Genomic DNA, 13,021 nt, shown 5'->3' on the forward strand with positions numbered 1-13,021 from the left:
TGTTAAGAATTTATTTAAGAAATAGCATAATGTCATAAAACATTCAAAGTCGCTTTTCTCGAAACGACTTTTTTTTAATTATGACGTTGTTGCAGCAAATGAGCGATATGGTGATTTTCCATGAAGAAAAAATATAAAATTTGAATTAATGAAAAATGGTTAAAGATATCAAAACAAAATTTGGCAATAATATAGTTCTAAATGTCCTTAAATCATTGACATTACAATTGTTGCTATTATTTGTTTTCAACCTAAAACTGCATTGTGGTTCCAAATCAAAATCTAGGTGGACAAAATTATTTGGCGATCTTTTTATATAGAATTGGTATCTCCGATTCCAAAAAAAATCTTTAAAAGATCAATATAAAAATTTTTTCAAGTTATAGTTGGGTCTAGATATACAGATAAAAAACATTAATAAAAAATTAAAAAAAAATACTTTTTCATGTCTTTCTGAAACAAAATTTTTAAAAAGTTCTGTATTTACTATATTTCAAGTTACAGTAGGGTCTAGATATATAAAAATCAATAATTAATAAAGAAATATTTCTAAAAATTCCATTCCGTAAAAATTAAAAAAAAAGTATTTCGGCGGGTGCTGGCGGCTATAATTTTTTTACAAAGACATTCCCAAGAAGTTTCTTTAAATGATGTATATAGTCATTGGACGGGCTTCGATGGTCTTTTTTTGGGAAGCTATATAACATTCTTAGAAAAAAAAAATATCAGTATATTTGTATATGTGTTCCAAAAACTGATTTTTTTTTTAAAAAAGTGTCCACTGTGACGTTATTTACAGTACGATAGTAAAAAAAACATTGTACATATTTAAATAACATATGGAACTATATAAATATGAAGCTATTTCGAGGATCAGTGCTTTGCGTTCATAGAACTTTTTTACTCAAACCTAAAAACGTAAAAAATTGATTTCCAGAATGTTTGGACACTCATAAAAAAAAATTGGTCAACAAAATCGCAAAACTGAGTATAGGGGTTTACTATCCTTTGGTAGTAGAATCGAATCTATACTGTTCAGTTCGTGTGTTTTTCCAAAAATCTTCATTTGTTGCATAGTGTAATCTGTGATCACTTAAATTTTTGAGAAAAAAATCAGTTGTTAAGATTATGAAATCACTCATATTTGTGAGCAAAAATCTATTGTTTGGATGAAAAACTCAAATATTCTTTAAATACTTAACACTTTGTAAATAATGCGTTTATTGAAAAAATATGTACCAACAATCTTTGATCGCTCATATTTTTCACCAAAAATTGATTTTTTATTTACATTTTTAGCCAGAAATTAAATTATTGTATGAACGACTCCAAAATGCTTTACACCTCCATAACTTCGTTTATTGATAAAATTACGATAATCAGAGATCACTCATATTTTTGACCAAACATCGATCATCGATCATTAGTATGAAAAAACTCAAAAATTCTATAAGCTCTTTTAACTTCGTTAATAATGCATTTATTGAAAAAATAACGATAATCTGCAATCATTATTATTTTTGGAAAACAATCTTTTATCTATATATATAAAAATGAAATGGTCCATGTATGTAATGGCATCACGTGAGAACGGCTGGAGCGATTTGGTTGATTTTTTTTTTATACGATTCGAAATTTTCAGGAGAAGGTTTGTAAAAAAAGCCCCCTAAAGTATGCAGTACAAATTTACATATTTTATTTGCAAATAAATAAGAACAGGCAGGTGTATGTGGGTTGGAGAAACTTGAATAACTAACATTAGTAAATAGCTACCGGGCGAAGCCGGGGAGGTCAACTAGTTTTATATAAAAACCACAAAAGTTTTATAAAGCCTTGTAACTTGTAACGTAAATAATTCGTTTTTTGAGCAAATAAAAATAAATATTTTTATTGAGAAATTATCGGTAATGGCTGATCAAAAATAAATTTAATTCAAAAATGTCTTTATAACTTTCTAACTATTTTTGTCTAAGTGCACTCCATCAAATGCACTTGTTTAAAATTAACAATCTAAGGGCCATTATTACAACTTGCCGTTATAGTTAAAGTTACCTTTTTCTATTGCTTAAAGTTACCTTTATCTATAACGGCAAGTTGTAATAATGGCCCTAAGTTATTCAAGATTGTAAACGTTTGAATTTTAAAACTGTTATACTATCAAGTTGTTGTAAACCACTAATGATATAATGTACTTGTCTGATAAATTTACAATTATAACAATTAATCATTGTATAGAATTAAGAGTGAACATCAGTATTCATTTATCAACATGTTAAAGTTTGTCGTTTTATTGTCAGCTGTTGCTTGCGCTTTGGGTGCCGCTGTTCCTGAGGGTATGCTGTCTCAATTGGATGGTCGCATTGTTGGTGGTGTGGCTACTACTATTGACGATTTCCCCTGGCAAATCTCCCTGCAACGTAGTGGTTCCCATTCCTGTGGTGGTTCCATCTACAACTCTAACATTATTGTTACGGCTGCCAATTGCTTGAAATCTGTTTCGGCTTCGGTATTGAAAGTGCGAGCCGGTTCTACCTACTGGAATAGCGGCGGTGTTTTGGTTAGTGTTGCTTCGTTCAAGATTCATGAAGGTTACAACTCTCGCACCATGCTCAACGACATTGCTGTCATCAAATTGGCATCATCGTTGACTTTCAGTTCTAACATCAAGGCCATCAGTTTGGCTTCTTCGACTCCTGCTAATGGTGCTGCTGCTTTAGGTTGGGGTACTACTTCAATTAGTGAGTCCTCACTTCCTACTCAATTAAGATCCGTTGATGTTACAATTGTCAGCACCACTGCATGTGCTTCCTCCAGCTATGGCTATGGCTCTGAAATTAAATCCAGCATGATTTGCGCCTACACAGTTGGCAAAGATGCCTGTAAAGGTGATGCTGGTGGTCCATTGGTCTCTGGCGGTGCCTTGGTTGGTGTTCTTTCTTGGGGCTATGGTTGCGCTTTCGCCAATTACCCCGGAGTTTACTCCGATGTTGCTGTTCTTCGATCCTGGGTTGTTAGAACTGCAAGTTCTATTTAACTTAATTATTATTGATATATATAACTAAATTTATTTGAAGAATTACAAATATGGAAATTGTTTTCGAACTCTTTACAATAAAAAAAATTAAAAATGTTATAGATAACAGGTTGTAAAGGAATAAATTTATTTTGAATTTTTAAATTTTTATTGATGATCTATAAAAAAAATATTAATGTAGTATATCCAATAAATAATGTATTTTGTAAGTGACTTACAAAATACTGTAAAAGACACAAGAAAATACTGTTGGCTGAGCTAAGAGTTGTGAGAGTTACAAAGTAAGTACTTTAAAAAGTAATACCTAAGAAGGTAAAGTAAAGAAGCGAATAAGGCTACATTAAAATGCACTTAGAAAGTTGTTGCATTTTTTGCTGTTTATTCAACCCAACCCCTTAATCCAACACAAAGAAAAAATATGTTTTAATTTTGTTTCACTTCATTTCTAATCGATATAAAGTAAAAACCAATAGATTACCCAATATTAACATGAGATCACTTTCTTTGTTTATAATTAAAATTGTATATCTAATCAATATGTTTAGAAGAAAGTGATATTTGTCTTGCTATATAAGCTGATGCATTTGAGGAGTCTCCATAGTTTACTAATTCATTAGTATGTTGAAGTTTGTGATTTTATTGTCGGTCGTTGCTTGTGCTTTGGGTGCTGCCGTGCCTGAGGGTATGCTGCCTCAATTGGATGGTCGCATTGTTGGCGGTGCTGCTACCACCATCAGCTCCTTCCCTTGGCAAATCTCCCTCCATCGTAGTGGCTCTCATTCTTGCGGTGGTTCCATCTACAACTCAAAGATTATTGTGACTGCTGCCCATTGCTTGCAATCCGTTTCTGCCTCCGTCTTGAAAGTCCGCGCTGGTTCTACCTACTGGAACTCCGGTGGTGTTTTGGTCAATGTTGCTGCTTTCAAAACCCACGAAGGTTACAACTCTCGCACCATGGTCAACGATATTGCCGTCATCCGTTTAAGCTCTTCCTTGACTATGTCCTCTACCATTAAGCCTATTGAGTTGGCTACTATTGCTCCCCCTACTGGTGCCGCTGCTTCCGTTTCTGGTTGGGGTACCACTTCATCTGGCGCTTATGGCATCCCTAGTGAATTGAGGTACGTCGATGTTGAAATTCTTAGCACCTCCGCTTGCGCTTCCTCCACTTACGGTTATGGCTCCGAAATCAAACCCAGCATGATCTGCGCCTACACTGTCGGCAAAGACGCTTGCCAAGGTGATTCTGGTGGTCCATTGGTATCTGGTGGACGTTTGGTTGGTGTTGTCTCTTGGGGTTATGGTTGCGCTTTTACTAACTACCCTGGTGTCTACGCTGATGTTGCCGTTCTCCACTCCTGGGTTGAGAACACAGCTGCCACTTTGTAAATTTCGATATTTAATAAAACTTGAGTAAACATTACGAGTATAAAAATATTTTGTGTATTTCTTTATTAATTGGGCCAACGTTTTTAAGGATTTATAATATAATACGAGTGCAAAAAGACAGAAAATACCTAACTCAGTTGTCAGAAACCTAAGTGGTGAGAATATATTATTAGAAAAAAGTATGCGAAAACAAAAACAACACTCGTATGTGTGATTATTTTGAGTAATTTTTTTGTTTGAGTTTTTTTCTAGTTTCCGCTCTATGTTTCTCTATGGTTTTAACCGGTATAAAGTCAATAACTCTATTGTTTTGTTAAAAAACTTAAGATCTCTGAAAAACATGCGTAATTCATTTCGAAAGAGATATTTTTCAAATCATATTTTGTGGATTAACAAGGTATTCATTTTATTATATTGTTACGTTTTAACCTTTTCAAAACGTTGGTTTATTTCCTTTAAATAAAGCGGATACTTTTGATTGCAAATAAAAGCCGTTTAGTAGTTTGAAAATTGTAACAACTCTTTATTTATTTAAAAAGTACAACAACAGAATTAAATAGTTACTCAATGTTTTTTATACACGTTTATAAATTCGCAGAAATACAGACACACTTTATAATGTACACGAATTCACTTGAAAAATGCAGAACACTTTAAGGCATTCAGTTGATGTTTATTCGAATAGCGTCTCTGATAAACTCTCTAACTACTGCAACCTCTGCCACTATTTATAACACTGCCATCTGCACTCTAGATTGCTCTTTAATTGTCAAAGCTCGTATATTCTAGAGCTTTCTAATACATACGCCATCTGTGGTGTACTTTCTACAATGTTCTTTAACTGAATATTCGAATTCGAATATACGGTCGCAGCAAACAGCGTTGCCTTACTTACGATCAATGGTCAACTGAAAGCTTTTATTCAATGTTAATAATGCCCACAGATATGTTACAGTTTGCTATTACAGCACTGCTATTAGAAATCATTATGCAACTTTAAATCAGCCGTTAAAATCGTTATATTTGAATTCAAGTACAATTTCGTAACGATATTGTCATAATGTTCTAATATTTCACAATGTGTTAAAGATTTTGTTATTTTCTTTGAAGCAAAAAATGTTCTAATGTTATGATTATTGTGCTGTCGTAACCAAGCAGCATAAAAATGCAACGAACGCATATGAGCTGGTGAAGCCGAGCCGCCAAGTCGATAAATATTAGAAAATTATAATAATATGACTTGAAAGGATACCTTGTGAAGCCACTAATTGTATATAAACAAATTTTAAAGACTATTATTGTTATTATTTCCTCCAAATATGACTATTCTAAGAAGTTGTAATGTTAGGCACCTTAATAATTCCTTTAAGAACAAACAATTTCAATTTGCTTCATTCTTATTGACCGATTTTTTTTGCTGTGGCTGAAAAATTTTAGTTCAGTGAGAAAAATTCGGAAATATCGAATAAAAAATTAGCTAAAATTGTTATATTGCACTGTGTGTAATTTTTTAAGTCATGGAAATATTTTTTAAAGTTTTTTGCGATTTTGATTTTGAAATTGAAGTTTGTTTGATTTTATATGTTCAAAATTTTTGTTCTTTATGACAAGGGCTACAACTTTGCCACAGAGAGTAAATTAAAATTCCGAACTGTTTGCATGATATGAGCCTGAGAAAATTATCACTTATTTGCCAAAATGACACCGAGGCCCCAAATCTTTGGGGGCCATAAAAAAGTCCATGACTTTGGGTAAAACTGAGAGACACGGGTCTTTTATCACGTAGTGCTGTCCGTATATGGTTATTTTTTTCGTGTTGCACTGTGTGGTAGAAATAAAATTTAATTTCTTTAACTTATTTATTTTCAATGAAAATAAATTTTATTCATAATATATTTTTTTTCGTTGCTCATAACTTTTATTTTCGTTTTATATATTTTTACGTTGCCTAATAGGAACGTAATTCTGAAGAATATTTGTTATTTGTTACTCATAACTTTTATTTTTAAAAGAACCAAAGCAACGAAGTGCAAAGTAAACAAACTTTGTTTACTTTCAAATTTCATTTTCAGGGGAAAAATATTTCGGTAAATTTTCCTGAAGTATCTCCACTTCAACCAATATCCGATTTTCTGATTGACGAATCGATGAATCGAAATACGTCATCGTTGCTCAGAACATCAATTTGAGAACTTGAAGTGGATTTTTCTTCAGAAGATGACGAAGGCTGAAATAGACAACTTTAAAAATGTGAGACTGGACGTGGATGACTATTTGTTGCAATATTGGGAAGAGAAAAAGTATAGTTTTTCATTTTTACGTAAATTGGTTCATATTGTCCAATCCCAAAAAAAAAAAAACCGAAAATTTAAAAAAAAAATATTCCCTGGAAATTTTCCCGCGAGCCCTTAAAACTTCAAATGACTTATGTCGAAATGTATATTAATATTTTTCTGATATAGGGCTTATACGCGGTTAGTGTCAATTATGTACCGATCCTCATAATAGTTTTTAGAAAGATTTCAGTTCAAATAAAAATAGTTTATGTCGAATTTCATCACGATATTAATTACACTATGCACGAAATTGACACCTTTTTTTCTGTCAAGGGGGGCACCCACCGGCTTAAACTAATTCGGTACGCTAATCGTTTTTTAAGGTTAGCTCGTATTTTCGAGATATACCGTTATTTCGAAAATGGAGGAGGTTGCACAACATATATTCGCATAACTCAAAAGTCGTTTAGTTTATTGAATAAACTAAAAAAAATGAAATTCCGCAATGAAATTATCTTGAAGCAAAGCTTAACATCTTTACAAACTTCGCAGTCGTTTTAAAAATATGATTTTTTTTGAAAAAAAAATAATTTTTTAGAAAAATTTCGAAATTTTTGGGTTTTAAAACGGCATTAAAAATTTAAAAATGCATATATGCTCTTACACATTTAAGAAACGAAGTTCCAAATAAAACAAGCTCTAAATTATTAAAATCTGTCCACAATTTTTCATTCTATTCACAAAAAATAATACAAATATCCCATAATATTTTATCAAAGTACATAACTCATAGTAATTACCCAGCAAAAAATGGTGCTTCCTCGGAAGCAGGTTTGTAAGGCAGAGAGCACTTGTATACTGCTACCACTTCGCATGAAAGATTACATGATTTTTATATGGGATTCCTCGCGTAGAGGCTCTGAATAAGGAATCCAAAATAAGCATATTTCACAGCTTTAAATTAACCTGATTTCATCGAATTAAATATGTGCAAACAATTGTGCACAGAGATTTTAGAGCTGCTGAGAAGCAATAAAATCTTACAGACCCAGTGATTGCCTAACAAGAAGCGCTGATTTTTTCTAAGTTCTTCACCACCTATACGAATAGCTTAATGTATGCCTTCCAAAATCATTTTTGTAAGGCAATAATTTTAGGATGCAATTAATGTAGCAGTAGAAGATGCAGTAATCATATTTATTGCTTCCAAATCCAGAATATTTTTTGCTGGGTAGCTACATCGTGCAGTGCACAGTGGTATAGAAAGAAAACAGGGAAATAAATCTAAACCCTTAGTCCGACTTGAATGAAATTTGACATGTGCAAAGAAAAAGTGTCGTCGAGTGTAAGATTTGAAATTTGAGTCCACTGATACAAAGCATGAGTCCACCAGAGGTGCGACCAGGGGTCTCCAAAGTAGGACTTGGGTATAATCAATTTGTAGAACGATCTTATTTCTTCGTTTGTGTTCCGATTTCAAAAAGCTTATACATATAGAATCTCCTCATCGAGCACTATCAACTATCGTGGCTATCAACTATCTCTTATAGCTTAGGCGATATTTGCATTTGAAAATTAAATTATCAATATTTTTACCATACTCCAGTTTTTTGATAACAGCGGGTCAAAATATTTCCCGATTTGCTCCATTTTTCTTTTATAGGACTAACTACAAATGTATATGTCAAACAAAAAAAGAATTGTTTACAAATCGTGACTGTCTCCAAAGTTTTTTTTAAACTAAACCGTTTTTGAGTTACGCGAATATATGTTGTGCAACCTCCTCCATTTTCGAAATAACGGTATATCTCGACAGTTTTTTCAATTAGCACAGTGTTATTATAAGACAATTCTAAATGTTCGAATCAGTTAGGAGGATCTTGTATGGGGACTATGGACAAATGTTGCCCAATTTTCGCCATACTTTACAATATAATTCAGAGTACTTAGAACTAATTTTATCAGGATTGCCGCATAATCTACATATTTGTTTGCTCAAACAGTATTCTGGGTGGACATTTGTATGGTGAAAATCATGGACCGATATTGATAATTTTTATTAGGACCCAGGATATATACTATACATTTTGGAAAGAAAATTAAATTAATCCTTACAATTTTACTTACACAAATAATTATTATTGCTGGCAATCTCATAATTTCATTATCTTTTATCTCGCAGAAGGGATTTTTTAAGCGTGAGAATTTGTTGCATGGTAAAAGGCGTTTACTGCTACAAAGCAAGTGCAGTATTGTTGCATTTAATTAATTAAATATTTATTAAATACGCCTTAATCCAAAACAAAGAATAAATTTGATTTTATATCACTGCAATTCTAATCGATCTAATGAAAAACCCAATAGATTACCCAATATTAATGTGAGATCACATTCTTTGCAAACATCTATACATATTATTGTTTATAATTAAAATTTTATATCTAATCAACATGGATAGAAGAAAGTACTCTTTGTCTTGATATATAAGCTGAGCCATTTGAGGAGTCTCCATAGTTTACTAATTCATTAGTATGTTGAAGTTTGTGATTTTATTGTCGGCCATTGCTTGTGCTTTGGGTGCTGCCGTGCCTGAGGGTATGCTGCCTCAATTGGATGGTCGCATTGTTGGCGGTGAAGCTACCTCCATCAGCTATGTCCCTTGGCAAATCTCTCTCCAACGTAGTGGCTCTCACTCTTGCGGTGGTTCCATCTACAACTCAAAGATTATTGTGACTGCTGCCCATTGCTTGCAATCCGTCTCTGCCTCTGTATTGAAGATTCGTGCTGGTTCTTCCTACTGGAATTCAGGTGGTGTTGTTGTCAGTGTTGCTGCTTTCAAAAACCACGAAGGTTACAATCCTCGCACCATGGTTAACGATATTGCCGTCATCCGTTTGAGCTCCTCCTTGACTATGTCCTCCACCATTAGACCTATCGATTTGGCTACTTCTGCTCCTCCTACCGGCGCTGCTGCTTCTGTTTCTGGCTGGGGTACCACCTCTTCTGGCGGTTACGGCATCCCTACTCAATTGAGATATGTCGATGTTGAAATTCTTAGCACCTCCTCCTGCGCATCCTCCACTTATGGTTATGGCTCCGAAATTCAACCCAGCATGATCTGCGCCTACACTGTCGGCAAAGATGCTTGCCAAGGTGACTCTGGTGGCCCATTGGTATCTGCTGGACGTTTGGTTGGTGTTGTCTCCTGGGGCTATGGTTGCGCTTTTGCCAACTACCCTGGTGTCTATGCTGATGTTGCCGTTCTCCGCACCTGGGTTGTAAACACTGCTTCCACTTTGTAAATATCGATGTTTAATAAAAATTGATTAGAAATATATAAGAAATCTGTGTATTTCTTAAATTGTTATGCATTACTTTTCATCAAACACTATAAATTCAAGAAATTTATCCAAGATTCAATAACCGCCAAAAATTAATACCTAACATTATCCAGGAACATCTCTAACAATGGGTTTATTGAGACTACAAAATAGTTTATCATAGTTTTTTACCAATTTAAGCAAACATTTCTTTGTAAATATTTTCTTTTCTCAGTGTAATCCATCCACTTGTCAAGAATTCATAGTCTAAGGTATTCAAGATTGGAATTTTTAAATTGATAAACTATCAACTTGTTGTAAAGCCTACTGTCTTAATAACCACTAGAGATATAATGAACTTGTCTAATGGATTTATAGAAGTTTTCATATAAATAATGTTGAGAATTGAAAGTAAACATCAGTCTTCATTTAACAAACATGTTGAAGTTTGTCATTCTATTGTCAGCTGTTGCTTGCGCTTTGGGTGCCGCCGTTCCCGAGGGTATGCTGCCTCAATTGGATGGTCGCATTGTTGGTGGTGTGGCTACCACTATTGGTGCTTTCCCCTGGCAAATCTCTCTCCAACGTAGTGGTTCCCATTCTTGTGGAGGTTCCATCTACAACTCTAACATTATTGTTACGGCTGCCCATTGCTTGCAATCCGTTTCGGCTTCTGTCCTGAAAGTGCGTGCTGGTTCCACCTACTGGAATAGCGGCGGTGTTTTGGTTAGTGTTGCTTCATTCAAGAATCATGAAGGTTACAACTCTCGCACCATGGTCAACGACATTGCTGTCATTAAATTGGCATCATCGCTGACTTTCAGTTCTAACATCAAGGCCATCAGTTTGGCTTCTTCTGCTCCTGCTAATGGTGCTGCCGCTGTAGTTTCTGGTTGGGGTACTACTTCATATGGTGGATCTTCGCTTCCTACCCAATTAAGATCCGTTGATGTTACAATTGTTAGTACCACTGCATGCGCTTCCTCCAGCTATGGCTATGGCTCTGAAATTAAATCCAGCATGATCTGTGCCTACACAGTAGGCAAGGATGCCTGCCAAGGTGATTCTGGTGGTCCATTGGTCTCTGGCGGTGCCATGGTTGGTGTTGTTTCTTGGGGCTATGGTTGTGCTTACGCCAACTACCCCGGTGTTTATTCCGATGTTGCTGTTCTTCGCTCCTGGGTTGTTAGTACCGCAAGCTCTATTTAATTATTGTTGATATATTTAAATAAAATTTATTTGAAGAATTAAGAATATAAAAATGTGGTTTTATTTCACTGTGCAACAATAAATTTTATCCTCGATGAGAGTCGATGTTTTATATCGATTTTTAGTAAAAAAAAAAATCAAATATCTTAAATCGTTAATAATCTTCAGATAATCGTGACAATATATCTTGGTACCTCAGACAATTAATCTTGGTTTCTCAGACAATTGTCTATAACCTTAGAATTTTAATTAAATCTGGATGTCCGAAGCAATTTGTTTGCTAATGTTTAAACTTATAAACAAATTAATCAATGCTAAATATCTAAAAATGTTTGAACTGTTTTTTTAAATCACTTCTATTCCAATCGATATCTTTCTTGGCAAAAACTATATGATTGTTTTTAATTGAACTTTCATAATCTTATCAATTTGGATAGAAAGTGTTATTTTTCTGCCTATATAATCTGAGCCATTTAAAGAATTCCAATAGTTTCGTAATTCATTAGTATGTTGAAGTTTGTGATTTTATTGTCCGCCATTGCTTGTGCTTTGGGTGCTGCCGTGCCTGAGGGTATGCTCCCTCAATTGGATGGTCGCATTGTTGGCGGTGAAGCTACCACCATTAGCTCCTTCCCTTGGCAAATCTCCCTCCAACGTAGTGGTTCTCACTCTTGCGGTGGTTCCATCTACAGCTCCAACATCATTGTGACTGCTGCTCACTGCTTGCAATCCGTATCTGCCTCTGTATTGAAGATTCGTGCTGGTTCTACCTACTGGAACTCCGGTGGTGTTTTGGTCAGTGTTGCTGCTTTCAAAACCCACGAAGGTTACAACTCTCGCACCATGGTCAACGATATTGCCGTCATCCGTTTGAGCTCTTCCTTGACTATGTCCTCTACCATTAAAGCTATAGAGTTGGCTACTACTACTCCCCCTAATGGTGCTGCTGCTTCCGTTTCTGGCTGGGGTACTACTTCATCTGGCGCTTACGGCATCCCTACTCAATTGAGATGCATCGATGTTGAAATTCTCAGCAACTCCATCTGCGCTTCCCCCACTTACGGTTATGGTGCCGAAATCAAACCAAGCATGATCTGTGCCTACACTTTCGGCAGAGATGCTTGCCAAGGTGACTCTGGTGGCCCTTTGGTCTCTGGTGGACGTTTGGTTGGTGTTGTCTCTTGGGGCTATGGTTGTGCCGCTGCTAACTACCCTGGTGTGTACGCTGATGTTGCCGTTCTCCACTCCTGGGTTGAGACCACAGCTTCCACTTTGTAAATTTCGATGTTTAATAAAAATTATTTAAAAATTTAGAAATATTGTATTACTTTTGACCAAACACTCTAAAATGTAGTTACAATTTTGATTTATTTCAATTAGAAAAGTATTTGAAAAGAGTTTGCTTGGAGCAAAGTTAATCTTTTGGTGAAATCAACGCCAAACAAGAACTATGCAATTCTTTAAAGTCTTAATTAAAATTGTATGCTGAATATAATGTCAGAATGCTTAGGGCCTTATTCAGAAACACAACCGGAAAGCAATTTTGATTTTTTTATGAAAAACTGGGTAATATTCATACTAAAATTTTAAAGTTGTTTCGCTTTCGAGTTTTTGAATCAGTCCCAATATGAACTTATATTATGCTGGGTACCTGGCCATGAAGGTCACGCTGGCAATGAACGCGCTGATTGTGTTGCCAGCAGGGGCGCTCGACACTCGTTTATAGGTCCTGAACCGTACTTTGGCATTCCACATGGATACACTACTGAACGCATTCGTTCTTGGGTTGAAAC

At 34.9% G+C, this 13,021-nt stretch overlaps 3 protein-coding genes across 3 annotated transcripts; all 3 read left to right on the top strand.

The window, feature by feature from the left end:
• Positions 1-2,250: 2,250 nt before the first annotated feature.
• Positions 2,251-3,049, top strand: LOC135962490 (trypsin alpha-4-like). The gene has a single exon (XM_065514447.1). It carries the CDS (start codon positions 2,270-2,272, stop codon positions 3,032-3,034), a length of 765 nt encoding a protein of 254 aa, XP_065370519.1. The 5' UTR covers positions 2,251-2,269; the 3' UTR covers positions 3,035-3,049.
• Positions 3,050-3,628: 579 nt separating this feature from the next.
• Positions 3,629-12,545, top strand: LOC135959880 (transmembrane protease serine 9-like). Its single transcript, XM_065510999.1, has 3 exons — positions 3,629-4,419; positions 9,227-9,998; positions 11,730-12,545. The coding sequence occupies exons 1-3, from the start codon at positions 3,653-3,655 to the stop codon at positions 12,504-12,506; spliced, it is 2,316 nt and encodes a 771-aa protein (XP_065367071.1). The 5' UTR covers positions 3,629-3,652; the 3' UTR covers positions 12,507-12,545.
• LOC135962478 (trypsin alpha-4-like) lies at positions 10,428-11,236 on the top strand. The gene has a single exon (XM_065514435.1). The coding sequence runs from the start codon at positions 10,458-10,460 to the stop codon at positions 11,226-11,228; it is 771 nt and encodes a 256-aa protein (XP_065370507.1). The 5' UTR covers positions 10,428-10,457; the 3' UTR covers positions 11,229-11,236.
• Positions 12,546-13,021: the final 476 nt, after the last annotated feature.

This window comes from Calliphora vicina, chromosome 5 (assembly GCF_958450345.1).
Source record: "Calliphora vicina chromosome 5, idCalVici1.1, whole genome shotgun sequence".
NCBI classification, from domain to species: domain Eukaryota; kingdom Metazoa; phylum Arthropoda; class Insecta; order Diptera; family Calliphoridae; genus Calliphora; species Calliphora vicina.